The sequence below is a fragment of the Bos javanicus genome, chromosome 5 (assembly GCF_032452875.1).
Source record: "Bos javanicus breed banteng chromosome 5, ARS-OSU_banteng_1.0, whole genome shotgun sequence".
Taxonomy (NCBI): domain Eukaryota; kingdom Metazoa; phylum Chordata; class Mammalia; order Artiodactyla; family Bovidae; genus Bos; species Bos javanicus.
Genome location: NC_083872.1, coordinates 104,740,700 through 104,758,441, shown reverse-complemented (window position 1 = coordinate 104,758,441; position 17,742 = coordinate 104,740,700). Strand labels below are relative to the sequence as shown.

Genomic DNA, 17,742 nt, shown 5'->3' with positions numbered 1-17,742 from the left:
TCCGTTGTGTCCGATTCTTTGCGACCCCGTGGACTGTAGCCCGCCAGGCTCCTCTGTCCATAGGATTCTCCAGGTAAGAATCCTGGAGTGGGTTGCCATGCTCTCCTCCAGGGGATCTTCCCCACCCAGGGATCCAACCCGCATCTCTTGCATCTCCTGCATTGGCAGGCAGTCTCTTTACCACTAGAACCACTGGGAAGCCCAAATGCACAACAAATTGCCAGGAGGTACAACAATTAATAAATAGAGAAGGTGCAATCAGTAACTCAGAAAGTAACATTTTTCCCTTGATCGGCAGGCAGGTTGAAAGGAGGCAGTAACAGCCAGAGGGACTCATAAAACCAGAGCCCCAACACACCTAGGGGTTTGAAAGGGACAGTGTAAAGGAACAAAGTAGGTGATGAAACAGTTAATCCCACTAGAGGACTGTAAGTGGGGAAAATATCAGAGACCCCTGTAAGTTAATGGTGACTCAGAAAGCAGGTTTGCTTAACCACAAAACCAAGCAGGCTTGCTTAGCAACAAAACCATGAGACAGAAACATGAGACATGTCCCCAAATAATAAAACAGTGGTGGCATGAGCCCCACATCCTGCCCAGTGAGCTCAGTAAGTTTATGATCCCTAGGACATGCTCTCTGCACACATAAAAAACAATCTGTGGACCCAGCTTGACCAGGTAGGGACAAGTAAACCCTGCTCAACCTGGAGGGGGAGCTGATGATAGAAGCATGACATCTACTCAAGAAGACAGGGAAGGTCTTCCCCCCACCCACCACCTCCCCTCTTCTCCTTTGATTATAAAACTGGAGCCCAGTAAGTTCTTGGGGGTGGGGCACCCCCTTGCCCACTTGCTTGTAAAACCTCACATGTGTCCTGTTCTAATAAATCACTTCTTATCTATCACTGTGCCTCTCGGTGAATTCCTTCTGTGCTAAGACACAGAGGACTTGGTGTAGGAGCTCTTCGGCGCCAGCCCCCCCCCCCAACACACAAATGACACCAAACCATGTCAAGTTATCTAGTCATCTAGTCCAACTATCATTTCAAGATGCAGAAGCTGAGGTCCAGAAAGACTAAGGAAATAGCTGATCACCCAGATGAGCTGGGGCTAGGATGCCCAAGTCCTCCAGCCCCAGTTAAAGCTGAGACAGCATAATAATCATAAACTCGGAGACTCCGAGATGCTTGCACACATTCATTTCCCTCAAAAAAAAAAAAATAATAAACATGTGCCAAGTCCAGGTAAGGAAGCTGACCGTGGGGAGGTGCCGGGAGCCGGGGAGGCATTCCACTCGTGACGAAGGTCATGAGGAAGGAGGCTCAGCATACGCAAAGGCAGGACCGAGCCTCAGGAGTCCCCCCGGATATTCTCGAGCATCTACCCCCCAAAAAACCAGAGTCTGCCTACTTTATTGCTTTGTGCTCTCACCTCTGACTTTACTGGGGGCTGTCCCTTACCACCATCTCACTCTCTCTGTCAAAAGAGTTAACCTACAGCTCCAATTAATAAAGTTCCTGGGCAATTAGGAGTGTTTAAATCCAAACCCCTCAGATGGCTCTCTAACTCGCCTGACAAGTTTACCCGGACTCCTACAGCTATTGTTTACAGTCTCCCAGCCTCGAGAGGCACGGGAAGCTTAAGATATTCAAATAGCTTAGAGCCTCTCAGAGAGTTAGAAACTATCAGAATAAACTAGTAAAGGATTTCATTGATGAGCCAATGCTTGTTGCCAAGTTTTCACATCCCCTGAATTGTATCCTTGAATATGTATTAATTAATAGTTGGTATGTAGAAAAAATAAGTAGTGGCCTTGGTGTTAGTAACTTTAGACCCTTAAGGTAATAAATTCTTTCCTTTGTTGTAAACCCATTACACATCCACCCTATAGGAATGCAATTTTATCTTCGGAAGATGGCGCCAAACCTTAAAATAATTACTCTTAGAGAAAATAAGTCTTTGTTGATAAGTCCTTGTCAAGAGTCATAAAATGTTAATAGGCCTTCTGGCCAGAAGATGATGTAAATTACCTAAACCATTTGTATACGATAAATTTGCAGGAAAGAAACCCTGGTTTTTGATAAGGGTCAAAGACTGCTGACTTTGCATCCCCTATTATCCTCTATGTGTAACTTGGAGTATATAAACCCCTGTTAAAAATAAAGCTACAGGCCTTGCTCACCAACGCTTGGTCTCCCCATGTCATTCTTCCCTTTAACTTCCAGCTGAGTCTCCATCTGGAGCGCGGATGCTTACTAATTATGCCTGGGCTTCTAAGATCCGACCGGGGAGGCCTCCACGTCTCCTCTCCTTCGGGAGAACGGAAGGACACCTGCGGCCTACGTAAGTGGTGCAAACTTCTTGTCTTGAAGTTTTATTGGTCTCCCGTGTAAACCAAGCTACTCAGCTTCTTTTCTCCACTGAATTTTCCTACTGAGCTATCCTCATTCTATTACTCTTTATATCTTTGATAAATATGTAAATAGTCGCCGACTCCGTCTCCCCTTCGAATACCCTGGATCAGCCGGGGCAGGTCCTCAGCAGGGAGGTGTCTACACTAGCAAGCCTATGGTATCTCTAATGAAGAAGCTTCTTGGTATTCGAATGGTACAATTCCACTCACACTTCTAAATCCTGCTCAGGCGTGGCTTGCTCTGGGAGCCTTTGCTACACCCTGGTGCCAGTCCAAGTTCAAGGTGACTGCTTATTCTGTACTTTGCTGGGGCCTTGATGTGTCTTATTGTTGTTTAGTCGCTAAGTTGTGTCCGACTCTTTGTGATCCCATGGACTGCAACATGCCAGGCTTCCCTGTCCTTCACTCTCTCCCGGAGTTTGCTGAAACTCATGTCCATTGAGTTGGTGATGCCATCCAATGTGTCTGATAAAGTCACATGCGCAGGAACTGCAGAAATACTGATAGAAAGGACCATGCTTTCATTTACCTAGAAACTCGTTACATAGAAATCCTGTGTTCAAATTACCTGTATGTCCACCATCTTACTTGACCCTGAATGGAATCCTAGGGAACAGGAAAGGCGGAGATTTTGATCTCCATGGCCCAGATTTTAAAAATATGAGGTTTCAGGGAGGTTGAGCAGGCTTCTCATTCGTCATTCTTCACAGCATTTGGGGGAGCCTGTGGAGACTCACCCGGAGAAGGCAATGGCACCCTACTCCAGTACTCTTGCCTGGAAAATCCCATGGATGGAGGAGCCTGGTAGACTGCAGTCCATGGGGTCACTAAGAGTCGGACACGACTGAGCGACTTCACTTTCACTTTTCACTTTCATGCATTGGAGAAGCAAATGGCAACCCACTCCAGTGTTCTTGCCTGGAGAATTCCAGGGACAGAGGAGCCTGGTAGGAGGCCGTCTATGGGGTCGCACAGAGTCGGACATGACTGAAGCAACTTAGCAGCAATGAAGACTCACCACAGAAATCAGGAGTCCTCCAGTCGACACACACCCCCTTGGTCCGGCAGAGGTGGGCATAAGAGGCAATGGCTTCACACACTTGCTCCTGCTGGCAACTGTCCTGCTGGCACATGGCATGAAATGTGGCTGGAGCAAGGACCTTGTGGCACTCAGCAAATAGCTCAGAGAGGAGGACCTGGCAGCGGGAGCCCTGGGAGATGGGGCACGGCTCCTCGGGGCCCAGCGGGCATGTCTGCCCCGGCTGCTGCACCGTCCACTCCCGGACCAGTGTCTTCCAGTCCTCAGTGACCGTGCCATCCCTCAGCATGAAGTCATTGGCCCCGTTCTCATCACAGAACCCTACAGAAACCAGGAGAGACATGGTTGAGAGCCCAAAGCCAGCTCCCGATGCTGGAGGCTTGGTCATTCTCCACCCCTGCCAGCATCTGAGCCCACTACCAGACCCAGAAATGGCAGTAGCCAGGGGCCCTGAGATTAGACCAAGGAGGGCGTACATCTCAGGGAAGAAGCAGACAACAGTCTTACCACAGAGACCATACGTCTTTGAGGCAAAGATCTTGGGCCTCAGCTGCAGCTGGAACTCATTGTTTTGTGGGGTGAAGGAGAGGATGTGGCCCATGAATCTGACCTCGAACATGATGGTACCATAGACTCTGACCTCCATGTCCCCACCCAGGTAAGGGACAGAGACCAGTCTCCCATTCACCATCACCTGCCCAAAGGAGAAAAGCCCCATCAGTAGTCATGGCAACGAAGGATCCTAGGATTTCACTTGTAGTCTCTTTCCACAGTTCATGACAGTCCCTACACATTCATCCCACTCAACTCCACTGTTATTCACAAACTTGGGCACTGGCCGGCAGCTCTTCTAAGATAAAGGGGCTCTACAGACCTTGGCAGGAGAGTGGACTCTTACAAAGCTGAACAGCCAGCCAGGCATCTGGAACCCAAAAGCTCAGGGGTTAAAGGAAACCTTGAGTCCATCTGCACTCGACAGGGAAGACTGACTCCTCAAGACAGGCTGGGGAAGTTGCCATTTGCCAACTCATTGATGCCCTATCTCCAGGAGCATCTAATAGGAACACTTTAATCTTTATTTTATTTTGGTCACCAGATCTACAGAGGCTCCACAACATATCACACCAAACCTGTTAAAATACACTCACCTCCCATGATGACTATAATTTTTGCTGTAAAAAATTTGGAAAGCTTTTTATCCTTTTGAATTTTAAACATTTGGCTATGAGCTACTCATTTAATATATGACGAGCTGTGATTATTTTTTTCAGCAATCACTGTGTGTGTTCAAGAAGTCTTGCAAGAGAAGGTCTAACCCTTAAGTTGCTTTCATGTAATGAAATATTTATGATTTCCAAAAGAACTGAAGGATACAACCTCTTGTAAACAGGTAATCAAACATTTATTTTGATGAGTTTTGCAGTTTCCCTTTTGAGTTTTGGAGCCACACATTTTTCTTAGGCCCTAAACATTTTCAAAGGCTTTCATCTAGGCCCTAAATATTTTCCTTCAGAAGGTTGGCAGGCCCTAGCCTAGGAACAGGGCGCAAAATGCCTGCTGGACAAACAGCCTGGTGTCAACCCCAATCTTCTACTAGTGCAAAAAACTGGCACCCCATTGACGATGTAATGCTACTGACATCAGACCCTTTCTGGGACTTCCCTGGGGGTCCAGTGGCTAAGACTCCATGCTCCCAATGCAGGGGCCTAGGTTTGATCCCCAGTCAGGGAACTAAAATCCCACATGCCACAACTAAAGATTCTACACGCCACAACTAAGAGTTTGCCGAACTCAGATAAGGAAATATTTCCATCAGCAGATGAATGGATAAGAAAGCTGTGGTACATATACACAATGGAGTATTACTCGGCCATTAAAAAGAATACATTTGAATCAGTTCTAATGAGGTGGATGAAACTGGAGCCTATTATACAGAGTGAAGCAAGCCAGAAAGAAAAACACCAATACAGTATACTAATGCATATATATGGAATTTAGAAAGATGGTAACAATAAACCCTGTATACGAGACAGCAAAAGAGACACTGATGTATAGAACGGTCTTTTGGACTCTGTGGGAGAGGGAGAGGGTGGGATGATTTGGGAGAATGACATTGAAATATGTATAATATCATATATGAAACGAGCCGCCAGTCCAGGTTCGATGCACGATACCGGATGCTTGGGGCTGGTGCAATGGGACGACCCAGAGGGATGGTATGGGGAGGGAGAAGGGAGCAGGGTTCGGGGTGGAGAACGCATGTATGCCTGTGGCAGATTCATTTTGATATATGGCAAAACCAATACAATATTGTAAAGTTAAAAAATAAAATTAAAAAAAAAAAGAAATATTTCTTTTAAAAAAAAAAGGAAAAAAATGGACCCTTCCTTCCGAATCTGAGCCCTGAACAACAAGAAATCACACCAAAAGGAGATGCAATAAGCCCCTTCTACAGAGATAGCACCTTGCTAATCAGGCAGAAGGTCAAGTCTCCGCACAGGAATACCAGCTAAAACCAGCTGCCACCGGGTCCACGTGGCTTCCCCAAGGGCCCTGCCACAGGACCACGGAAAGCACCTCTTACCTCCATGTTGCTACGGAGCTCAACCGAGAGGCCGTTCTGCTTCACCTCCACAGATTTCATGCAGGCCTGCCTCGCCCCAGCGCTGCAGAATCCATTATGGAGAATCACCTCCAAGTCCTGCTCCTTGTTGTGAAACAGAACATATGAGCAGTTGCCGGTCAGCTTGAAATTCCGTCCATCAAAGGTCACGATGTGCCGAGTGGAGCTGCCTGTGCACACACCTGGGCGAGAAAGCAAAGGATGGGTATGACTTGAGCGGACTCGCACCCATGCAAAGAAGCAGCCGCATGCAGATATCCAGAGCTGAGAGTTGGGTGGGCTTTTTGAAGCCACAGAGGAAAATTTCTTCCTTTTTACAGAATAGGAAACTGATTCTGAGAGGTAGAGCACCTTAGGTAACACTTGGCCATTAAATATGTTCCTAGTAAAGATTTAGAAGGATGAGGATTCCATTAAAATGTGGCAAATTATAGAGCCATACTTCCAAAAAATGTAAACGTGCAAAGTTAATGCTCTCCCCCATAAGCACGTCTTGGCCCAGGAAACAAACTGAGGTTCCAGGGGTGTTAGGACACGTTTAAACCACAACAAGCTAAGCAAACCATGAGCTCATGACCTCACTGGAAAGGAAGTTCCCCTAAAGGCGCACGTGTCTTTTCAGCTACCAAGTGACTAATGGTACACATGGCCATGTTGACATGATCCCTTAAGAGACCCTGAAAGAGAAATATTCCTAAAGCCAAAACAAATGGTGGGGTCTCAACACGATCTCGTCTACCACTTGTCCATCCACACCATTAGCAAACTCTCAGGGTTTCTATTAAAACACCACTTGGGAAGACTAATCATCTTGCAACTATGTCAGATGATTCCATAAAAATCCCCCCAATGGACCACAGTCCATGAATAAAGGAAATCAGTCCTGAATATTCATTGAAAGGACTGATGCTGAAGCTGAAGCTCCAACACTTTGGCCACCTGATTCGAAGAACTGACTCACTGGAAAAGACCCTGATCCTGGGAAAGATTGAAGGCAGGAGGAGAGGGGGGCGACAGATGACGAGCTGGTTGGATGGCCTCACCAACTTGATGGATGTGAGTTTGAGCAAGTTCTGGGAGTTGGTGATGGACAGGGAAGCCTGGCATGCTACAGTCCATGGGTTGCAAAGAGTCGGACATGACTGAGTGACTTAACTGAACTGATGGTCCAGAGTCATACATGATCTGAAAACTAATCTCGGACTTCAGTAAAGTTGGAAACGAGCCTTCCAGACAAACCATGACCATGTCTATGGTGGTGAAGAAATGGAAACCAAGAACTGAGAGGCAGATCCAGGGGGTTAGCAAGGACTCACTAACACCACCCTTGCTCTCCGCCAGGCCCAGGAGACCTCCATAGTAAGAACGACCCACATACCAAGGCAGCACAGACCCTGGCAAATGATACACCATTGGTCAGGGCTGATCGGCTCCCAGATGCTCTTCTACTCAAAGTTCCCCACGTTCTGGGCAGCCGGTCACATCCAAGCAACAGTCCTGAATGCTACCACCCCACTGACATCCACGCTGTAAGTGTTCCCAGACACTCCAGCGGGGGTACCATGAAGTCTTTTTTTTTTAAAGAAAATATCTATCTGGTCTTAGTTGCCACATGTAGAATCTTTCAGTTGCAGCATGTGGGATCTAGTTCTCCAATCAGGAATCGAACCCAGGGCCCTGCATTGGGAATATGGAGCCTAAGCCACTGGACCACCAGGGCAGTCCCTGTGGCCAAGTCTTAAGCAGTCCAGCCCCAGCTGCCACAAGAACGTAGTAAGTCCCAAGATAAAGAAATGGCATTAAGCTGGCAGGTTAGTGGGAGTGGCTTTGCCCACCTGGAACAAGCTGGTTCAGTGAAATGGTGTTAAGCTGGCAGGTTAGTGGGAGTGGCTTTGCCACCTAAATGACTTAACTTCTGTGATCCTCTCCTATCTGCTCTGCTCTCTTTGAACCAACAGGGCAACTTCTGGGCATATCTTTCTATAGACTTCTGACACTGAGAACCACGTGAATGCCTCACACACAGAAGGCAAACAGATGGAATCAGCTAGGATGGCGGAGAGGAAAATTCAAGACGGAACACAAACAGGTACAAAATCAAATGAATGGTAATGAATAATGTGAGTACACAGCAGGGAAGGGGGAAACTAACCTAAATAACTTTGGTGAAAAATTTACTCTGTACCCAAAGTGAAAGTCACTCAGTCATGTCTGACTCTTTGCGACCTCATGGACTATGGAATTCTCCAGGCCTGAATACTGGATTGGGTATCCTTTCCCTTCTCCAGGGGATTTTCCCAACCCAGGGATCGAACCAAGGTCTCCTACATTGCAGGCGGATTCTTTACCAGCTAAGCCACCAAGGAAGCCCAAGCATACTGGAGGGTGTAGCCTATCCCTTCTCCAGGGGATCTTTCCAACCCAGGAATCGAACTGGGGTCTCCTGCATTGCAGGCAGATCCTTTACCAGCTGAGCTACCCGGAAAGCCCTGCACGAATGTATACTCTAGTTAGTATATTTGGTTTTCATAAAGATATTGGTTAGCAGTTCTGTTTTTGTGGGGGTTTTTTTTGGCTGCGTGGCATGTGGGATTTTGATCCCCAACCAGGGATCAAACCCACATCCCCTGCATTAGAAGCATGGCATCTTAACCACTGAACCGCTAGGGAACTTCCTTGGTAGCAAATCTGAAACTACTTTGTGTGTATTTTGTATACGGTCTACAAAGGAATGAAGGCCCAGGGTTGCTTTAAAAGTGCTCAAACTTCTATATGGTAAGGAGGACACCTAAAGAGAGACAAAGAGAGAGCCTGTGTGAGGGGTTGAATGCAAAAACAAGTAAATGAAAATAACAAAACAAAGCAAACCAGAAGGATGGCAGGATGAAGCAGTGGGCAGGCAAAGAATATAGAATACACAACTGATATCAAAGGAAAACTCGGGAGAGCTGGCAAGAAAGAGCAGCTGCCTTAAACACCTGTCAGGCCAGAACACAGGGCCCTCCCATGGAAGCACCAATCGTGTAAGAACTTGAGAATCCACTTCCAGCCCCACCATCCCCAAAGGCAGGCGGTCCATGCTGGGATCAGGGAGGCTTTTCAGCTCTAACTCAAGTTCAAAGTCTTATTTATTACCCAGGAGCAGGCATCTAACCAGTATTCTTGCCTGGAGAATCCCATGGACAGAGGAGCCTGGAGGGCTACGGTCCACGGGATCACAAAGAGTCAGACACGACTGAGCGACTGAGCAAGAGGCTGAGTACTGACCTCAGAAAACCAATTCCTCCCTCTGGTTATGCATTATCTGGGGATGTGCCCTCCAAAAGGCACAGGAAGGAGATGGGGAGCCCTGGAATGGGATGGAAACACGTCCCAAGGACAGGAGAGTGAGGGAACATGGGTGGTAGGGGCAGGAGATGGCCTTCTGGTCTACCTCTTGGCACAGACAAGCAAAAGGCACCAGACCCTGAACGCTGCCCAGGCTGAGGAAGCAAAGGACTCACAGGGACAGGCCCAGCGGCAGCCACAGGCTTCCTCCATCCTGAGCGGGGTCTGGCCGTCGGGGCATGATGGCTGTGGCCCCTGATCGCAGTTGACCCGGTGACTCTTCAGCAAGGTCTGGCCATCTGGCAGGCAAGTCACCGTGTGGCACTGATCCAGCAAGGTCCAGACGTCCCCAGGCTGCAGAGACAGAACCACATTCGGGCAGGGACTGGAGTGAGGCACTTCAACATCCACTAGGCAACTAACCCTCCCGCCCTCAAGAGACACAGAAACTACAACTTGGGCCTGATTGGCAAGGAGATAGGAGACAGAACGTAAGATTTACGGGTGGATCCACTCCCATCCCCAGCCAAAATTTTTCAATTTTTTATTTACTTATTTAGGCTTTTATTATTATTTATTCCATGCTAGGTCTTGCTGCTACGTGGGCTTTCTCTAGTCGTGGCGAGCGGGGGCCACTGTCTAGTTGCCGTGCGTGGGTCTCATTGCGGTGACGTCTCCCGTGGTGGAGCACAGGCTCTGGGGTATGCGGGCTTCAGTAGCTGCGGCTCCCGGGCTCTAGAGCACAGGCTCAATAGTTATGGCCCACGGCCTTGGTTGCTGCGCGGCATATGGGATCTGCCCAGATCAGGATCGAACCTGTGTCTCCTGCCTTGGCAGACAGATTTTTTACTACTGAGCCCCCAAGGAAGCCTCCAATTAAAAAAAAAAAAAAAGCTATTGGACCCAGACCAAAGGAGGAAACATTAACCAGGAGGTTGAGGACTCCAAATATACATTCCTGATCTTTCCTTCAAAGCCAACAGAAAGGAACTTACCCTCCTCTCATTCCCGTCCTCATCCACGCAAACACTGACGAACCCTGAAACAGACACAAGTCAGACCTCTGTCCCCACCCACCACCCAGAAATTGTGAGCCATTCACTCAGCTAGCTGGCTGGTCCTTGAAGCTGGATTGACCGAAAAGAACGTGAGTGAAATGAGCAGTGAGGGTTCGGGTATGGAAGATTAGAAGGCAGTCATCCTGTGGTTCTTCAGGCAAACATTGTGGGGTGCTTTATTTTTTTGGCTTTGCCTTATGGCTTGCAGGATCTTAGTTCCCTGACCAGGAGAGCGAGTCCATGCTCCCAGCAGTGGGAGCGTACAGTCCTAACCACTGGATCACCAGAGAATTCCATAAGCTTTGTGGTTGTTAGTCATTATAGTGATACAACAGTAATAACATGGCAACAACTACAATCGATATCTTCTTGTCCTCTTTTCTATGTATTGATATTAATATATCAGTGCCTAGTAAGAAGAGGGAAATGAGACAAGATCCTGAAACCTTGAAAGAGATCTTCAAAATTCCTACCAAGAGAGCTATCATCTAGCAAGACAGGGCAATAACTCCTAGTAGGTTTGGACTCACACCTAATTATATTAGGAAAATACAAAAAAACAAGTTTAAAAAATATCATGCATGTGGAAAAAAAGGAGATCAACCCAGTCAATCCTAAAGGAAATCAACCTGAATATTCATTGGAAGGACTGATGTTGAAGCTGAAGCTCCAGTACTTTGACCACCTGATGCAAAGAGCTGACTCATTGGAAAAGACCCTGATGCTGGGAAAGACTGAAGTAGGAGGAAAAGGAGACGACAGAGGGTGAGACAATTGGATGGCATCACGATTCAATGGACATGAACTTGAGCAAACTCCGGGAGATAGTGAAGGACAGGGAAGTCTGATGTGCTGCAGTTCATGGGGTCGCAGAGTCAGACACGACTTGGTGACTGAACAGCAATGGTAAAAACAAAAAGCTTCTAACCCTAAATCAATTTAAACTATGGTACTTTGATGTTAAATTCTATGTTACTGTATTTCTTTTTTTAATCTTTTTATTTTCTTTTTTATTGAAGTATAGTTGATAGACAATACTGTGCCAGTTTCAAGTATACCACAGAGGGACTGCTATATTTTTTAGATTACATTCCATCATAGATTATTTCAAGATCTTGAATGTAAATCTCCATGCTATATGGTAAATCTGTGTTGCTTTTCTAAAGTCTTTTACACCCATGCTGAGCATGAGTGCAGGGCCTGGAGAAGAGGTCCATGACCTGAGGATGTTAGGGTTCCCTGCCTCTGCCTTCCGTTTCTTTGTCCAGAAGCCCCATCTATAGTGAGCAAGGACAGTAAGGAGGGAAGGAAGTATATACACAGAGAACTTTCTGGCAGCCCCTTGGAGGTTTGTCTTACAATCTCCCACAAGCAGAAATTTATAGATCATGGCCTATAAAGCAGTCTTAATTCAAGGCCAAATCTCACGTATGGGAACCTTCTAGTGTCGAGATGGGTTTCACTGCTTTTGCTTCTATTTTGAGGGGATAAGAGAGACATCACAAGACTCACCAGAGCATAGCCTCTGGAAGAAAGAGTTGCCAAGGGCAACCATGCTGGGGAGGTCTTCGATCCGCTGGAGCTCTGCCACGTTGGAGCTGGCCCCCGGACCCGCCAAGACCCTCAGCTGGGCTGCATCATACTGGTCCCCAATCCCGATGGGGAACACGGCCACTCCTGCGGTTACAGAGGAACGAGAAAGGGTCTGTGCCCACCTCTGGTCGAGTGGGTTCAGAGTGGTCTGGCCTGAAGCTTCACCCAGCCACTTGTAGAGCCTCAATATTTTTAAGCAATTATCCTCCAATTAGAAATGAATTTTTTTAAAACTACAAAAAAAAAAATGAGCTGTTCTCCAGGGAGATACTAAGATGCTACATCATTCCACTCACCCCGCACTCCACGCCCACCCCCCCGGCCCACAGGACTGAACCCTGGACACTCACGGTTGGATCTGGCAGCAGCGGCGGCCGCCTCCACTGAGTCCATGGAGGAGCCTGTGACCAGGATCACCACCACCTTGGAGGCACTGGGCCTGGCACCGTGGACTTGGGACGTAATGTAGCGTGCCGCGAAGGACAGTGCCTGCCCTGGGAACAGACAGTGGACCGCACAATCAGTCCTGACTCAGGACTGGGGGTCCTGAGGCCAGCTGAGCACGCCATCTCCCGATGGAGCCTCGGATCCCTGAGACGGGATGACTCGGAGACTCGGAGAGGCTCACATACAGGTGAGGGGAGGAAGAATGTCTCGGCCCTTAGTTTACAGGAAGGGAAACTAAGGCCAAGGAGCGACGGCCAGCCGGGGTCACTCGGTCACTTGTGCCAGGAGCAGGGACTGCACGCGGCCCCTACCCCCATCCCGCACCCACGTTACCGACTTGGCTGGGGCCTCCCTCGCGCTGCATGGGGTCCACAAGGCTCAGCAGGTGGGCTTTGTCCACGTGTATGTCCCAGGGCACGTCAACGTTGGTGTTGCTTCCGTACTGCAGGACCGACACCTGGGTGAGCTGAGGGCCTGGCGGGAGACGGGGCGCAGGAGTCACGCTCTGGATCAGCGGGGAGCCCCCGAAACACCCTGCTTCGGGCGCCTCACTCACCTAGGTTGGCTTTTGAGATGAACGCCTTGGCGAAACTCTTCATTTCGTCAAAGTAAGAGGCTGGAGAGGTGGAGGAGCCATCCAGGAGGAGAACTACATCCAGGGGCTGGCTGCAGTCTGCAGAGACAGGAGGGAGTGGCCAAGGGCAGCGGGGGACAGGCCCCAGGCTCCTGAAGCAGACACTCACTGGACAGTGTGTGCAGGGCGCTGGACTGGGAGGAGCCACATAAGGGAGGCATGTCCCCCAGTCCTGCATGGGTGTGGCAGCTGGTGCCAGGCGGCAGGCAAGGGGGCTGCGAGACCCCAGGTGTGGAGATGTTAGGGGGATGCCAACACGCCCAAAGGCAGTTTAAACACCACAGGCAGCAGCAAGAGGCAGAGGCATTCTGTCCCTCCATTTCGGGGGCTGCAGCTCTTCTAGAATCCAACAATAGACTGGAGCAGAAAACAGGTGGATGGCAAAGGAAGCAGAGCAAAGCACCCCTGGAAGGTGGACTTGTGTGTCCGTGGGTTTCAGGCGGCACGTGAGGAGCTAGAAGGTGATTCTATTGCAAAGGCCTAAAGCTCATGTTGATGGTTGGGACCAGGGTCATGATCACCGTGAGGAAACAAACTCTGCCCCAAATGCCATTCTGAGACTGGATGAAGCCATTACTGAGAGATCACAAGAGTTTAGATAAATCGGTAGCCCAGATAAAAACCAAGAAACAAAAGCACAGACAATGAAAGAAGGCTAGTGATTCTGGAATGGTTCCAAACACTCCAAATAAAGATACTCTACAACTAGGGATGGGGCTTCCCCAGGGACTCCGTGGTAAAGAGTCCACCTGCCAAAGCAGGAGACACGGGTTCCATCTCTCGTCCGGGAAGATCCCACATGCATGGAGCAACTAAGCCCGTGCATCGCAGCTGTTCAGCCTGCAGTCTAGAGCTGGGGAACCACAACTACTGAAGCCCAAGCGCCCTAGAGCCCATGATCCGCAACAAGAGAACCCGCCACAATGAGAAGCCCTTGCACTACAACACAGAGTAGCCCCTGCTCACCACAACTAGAGAAAAGCCTGAGTGCAGCAACAAAGACCAGCACAGCCAGAAATAAGTAAGTAAATAAAGAAGAACTAGAAACTGATCAGTCGTTAGTATCAGTTAAGAAAGTAGTAATAATAGCAGGGGAGATAAACCATTTTTGAGTGCTTGCTATGTGCTAGGTACCGTTCTAAGCATTTTACAAGTAAGCACTATTATTATCCACATCTTACAGATGCATGCATGCTGGGTCGCTCAGTTCTGTCTGACTCTTTGCAACCCTATGACTGTAGCCTGCCAGGCATCTCTGCTCAAGGGATTCTCCAGGCAAGAATACTGGAGTGGGTGGCCATGCCCCTCCTCTAGGGGATCTCCCCAACCCAGTGATGGAATCTGGGTCTGCAGAATCTTTACCATTTGAGCCACCGCAGAAGCCCATAAGAAAAGATCCTTCCCCCTCAAAAGACCACAGATGCCTCTCCCTGAAGGCAGGACATGACAGAAAACACAGAGCAGAGAGACAGATTGGAGCCTGAGAACGGCATCTCCACCAAGGCAGCCCTTAGCCCCCCACGTTCTCACTCCAACGCCAAGCCCCCACACACCTGGGGCAGGGGCGAGGGTGGGGAGGTGCGGGCCGTCTTCGGAGCAGCACCGCTGCAGCACCAGATCTGGAGCTTCTCGGGGGAGCCTCTCGAAGTCCTGGATGAAGATGGGGGTCTGGGGCCAGCTGACCCTCTCCAGCTCCTGCACATCCACGCGGGGGCCCACGCCGATGGGCACCAGCTGGATGTCTCCAGGCATCCGCTGGATCTTGTCCGAGGCCGGGCTTCCTGTCACCATGTAGACCAGGTTGGGCGCCTGCTCCCGGTCCCCCTGGCTGGCGGAGAAGCTGTGCTCCGACAGGTACTGCAGGGCCAGCCCCGTGTTTGTCTGGTTGCCACCTCGGTAGCGGACTTCACGGAGTCGCTGCAGGACCACGTCCTTGGACTGTGGCTCCCTGAAGGAGTGCTCCACAGTCACCACATATGAGTACTGCAGCACTGTGACGTGGATGCCGTCCTGGCCCACGTCCATGCGTCGGATCACCTCCTCCACAAACTCTGCGCTCCTGTTGAAGTTGGCCTCGCCCACCTCGTCCGAGCCTTCCAGGAGGAATGCCACATCCAGGACCACAGAGCTCCTCTTGGGTCCCGGCAGCGAAGGACCCAGGAGCTGCGGCGCCACAGTGACCTGTGCGGCGAGGGGATGTTGCGTCAGGGTCGGGGCAGGCACCTCGAGGGCGAGGTCGCAGAGGTAGCCGACAATATCGTCCATCCGCTGCTCCAGCTCGTGCACGCCACTTAACACAAAGGCTTTGTTCTCAGATGACTGCTTCTCAATGAGGCGGATCTGCTTGAGGCTGGCATGGGGCCCGATGCCCACGGGGACCACAGAGACCTTCTTCTTCTTCAGGCCCTGGACGTAGCGGACCAAGTTCCGGGCCAGCCTGGGGGGTTCCTGGCTGGCCGTAAGCAGCAGGGCCACGCGAGAGGCCTCAGGCCGGTCAATCCTGCCGAAGATCTGGAAGAGCGTGTACTTCAAGACCTCGCTGGTGGAAGCCACCTCACTGCCCGCATACTTCACCTGCCCGGCAATGCGCCGCAGCTCAGATGGCCGTTTCCGGTCTTGCAGCGCGAGGTAGGCATGGGAGCCATCATGGTACTCCACCACGGCCACACGGATGCGTTTCTGGGAAATGTGCAGACGCTCCATCATGCCCACCACGAATGCCTTCAGCGTCTCGAAGTCAGCCTCGGACAGCTTGGAGGAGCCATCCAGCAGGAAAACCAGGTCCAGGAGTTTGCTGCAGAAGAAGTCATGCAGGGGCGGCTCCGGGATGTCCTCCACGTATGGGGTTGTGGGGGTGACCGGGCCTTCGGTGGGGGGCGGGCCTCCCGGCTCCCTGCAGGCTTCACAAGTAAGGCTGACACCATCACAGTGACTGCAGGAGGGGAGAGACCAAAATGGTTCAGAAAAAAGCACACACATACACACATATATATACACATGCACACATATACACGCATAAATATACACATACACATATACACATACATACATACACACATGCACACACATATACACATACACACTTCCCTTGGGTTGTGAGTCCCTTAAAAACCAAAGCTCCTACCCAACCTAGGACCTAAAAATGAATCTTTCTTCTTTCTCGGCAGTCCACACAGCCATTCAAATTTGACTGATTTTCAACCTATGCCTCTAGCAACATAAATATTTAATTATAATTCAAGCCTTCTCCCAAATATCTCCAAATACAAACACTGCTGTGTAATGTTGATGCTGACCAGGACTTGTAAATGCTCTGCTGAAGATATATGTTTTTCAGTATTTATTAAACAGAGTCTAAGCTGCATAATTCCGTAGCATGTTTAACATGTTGGGCTTTAAGGAAGAAAGGAAAACTGGAGTAAAATCATTTTGGAGAGATGAATAAAGATTTGAAATCCCAGCTTTATCTGGCAGAACAAAGTACTGGGGGTGGTGTTCTCGGGTCTCCAAGATGCTAGATGGGGAACAACATTAACTCATTCATTCTTTCCCACAATGGACAGATGGTTTATGCCCATCACATGCCAGGATCTGGTTATGCCCCACACCCAGCCCCAAGCCCCCACACAACTTATCACCCCACCGTGCCAAGTTTCCAGTCCCCTGGTCACTTCTCTCCCTTTCACCAGGGTCCTGGAAAGTGGCAGGGTCTGCCAGACCACAGGAGAATGGAGACCCATTCAGGCTAGAACCTTGTTCTGCAGGCACTCTCAGCCATTGTGGCCACTTGCTCTCAGCATCGCAATAGAGTGGGGAGACAGCAGTGCCCTGAGCCCCGGAGTATCCCTGTGGAGCGCCTCCCAGCAGTGTCCCCAGCCTGCTCCAGAACCGCTCTCCACACGGGCTTGCAGCTGCAGCGTGTGCCCAGGTGACTGTCCTCACCATGCGCCTGCGGCTCAGAACCCCTACTCCTCGGCACAGCCGGGGGCAGGCAAGGTCTTAACAGAAAGTCGACTCCTACTTCCTCATACTGCACGTGGTTTAGGGCCTCCATCCTTGGCTGATAAAGCAGGAGTGACAGATTCTCGACTTTTCTGTGTTTGCTAGAAAATCCACCCGGGCAGAAAGCAGTCGGGGTCTGGCCCTCGCAGCCGTGGCAATGGTCCCTTTCTTCCTCAGCGAGTTTAAGTTCTCGAGTTTAGGATCCCATAAGGAGTGGTGCTGAGCATACAATGTTGGAACATAAATTCTCGACTTAGGAGCAGGGCTTCAAGAAGCTCAGAGCTCAACCCCCTCCTCACCTCCCCAGGGCCAGCTGCCAGAGGCAATCAGGCAGTGGGGCAGTAGGGGGCCCCTACAATCGGTAGGGGGAGTGACCCATGCCTCCCTCCAGTTATGAGAGCCTCATCCTGGCCACCTTGGCGGTGGCCCGCAGTGTATGAGCCCTGCTACAGGGTCAGGGACTCCACCTCACTTTCCCCCAACCTGCGTCCCAATGTCCAGTAAACAAGAAATCTGCTATCCATAGATGCCTGTCCCCAGACCAGATGCCACCTCCAGGGACAAGAAGAGGCCAGGCCCTTCCTTCAGCAACAAGAGATAAAAACC

At 49.9% G+C, this 17,742-nt stretch overlaps 1 protein-coding gene across 1 annotated transcript in view; it reads right to left on the bottom strand.

The window, feature by feature from the left end:
* VWF (von Willebrand factor) overlaps positions 1 to 17,742 on the bottom strand; it is a 159,127-nt gene that overhangs the window by 32,275 nt on the left and 109,110 nt on the right. Inside the window, exons 30-39 of the mRNA XM_061418164.1 lie at positions 14,688 to 16,066; positions 13,057 to 13,173; positions 12,834 to 12,974; positions 12,404 to 12,547; positions 11,973 to 12,137; positions 10,398 to 10,441; positions 9,579 to 9,756; positions 6,037 to 6,257; positions 3,960 to 4,146; positions 3,432 to 3,773 (exon numbers count right to left, since the gene is read on the bottom strand). Coding sequence (XP_061274148.1) covers positions 3,432 to 3,773; positions 3,960 to 4,146; positions 6,037 to 6,257; positions 9,579 to 9,756; positions 10,398 to 10,441; positions 11,973 to 12,137; positions 12,404 to 12,547; positions 12,834 to 12,974; positions 13,057 to 13,173; positions 14,688 to 16,066 — 2,918 coding nt within the window. The remainder of the gene's footprint in view (positions 1 to 3,431; positions 3,774 to 3,959; positions 4,147 to 6,036; positions 6,258 to 9,578; positions 9,757 to 10,397; positions 10,442 to 11,972; positions 12,138 to 12,403; positions 12,548 to 12,833; positions 12,975 to 13,056; positions 13,174 to 14,687; positions 16,067 to 17,742) is intronic.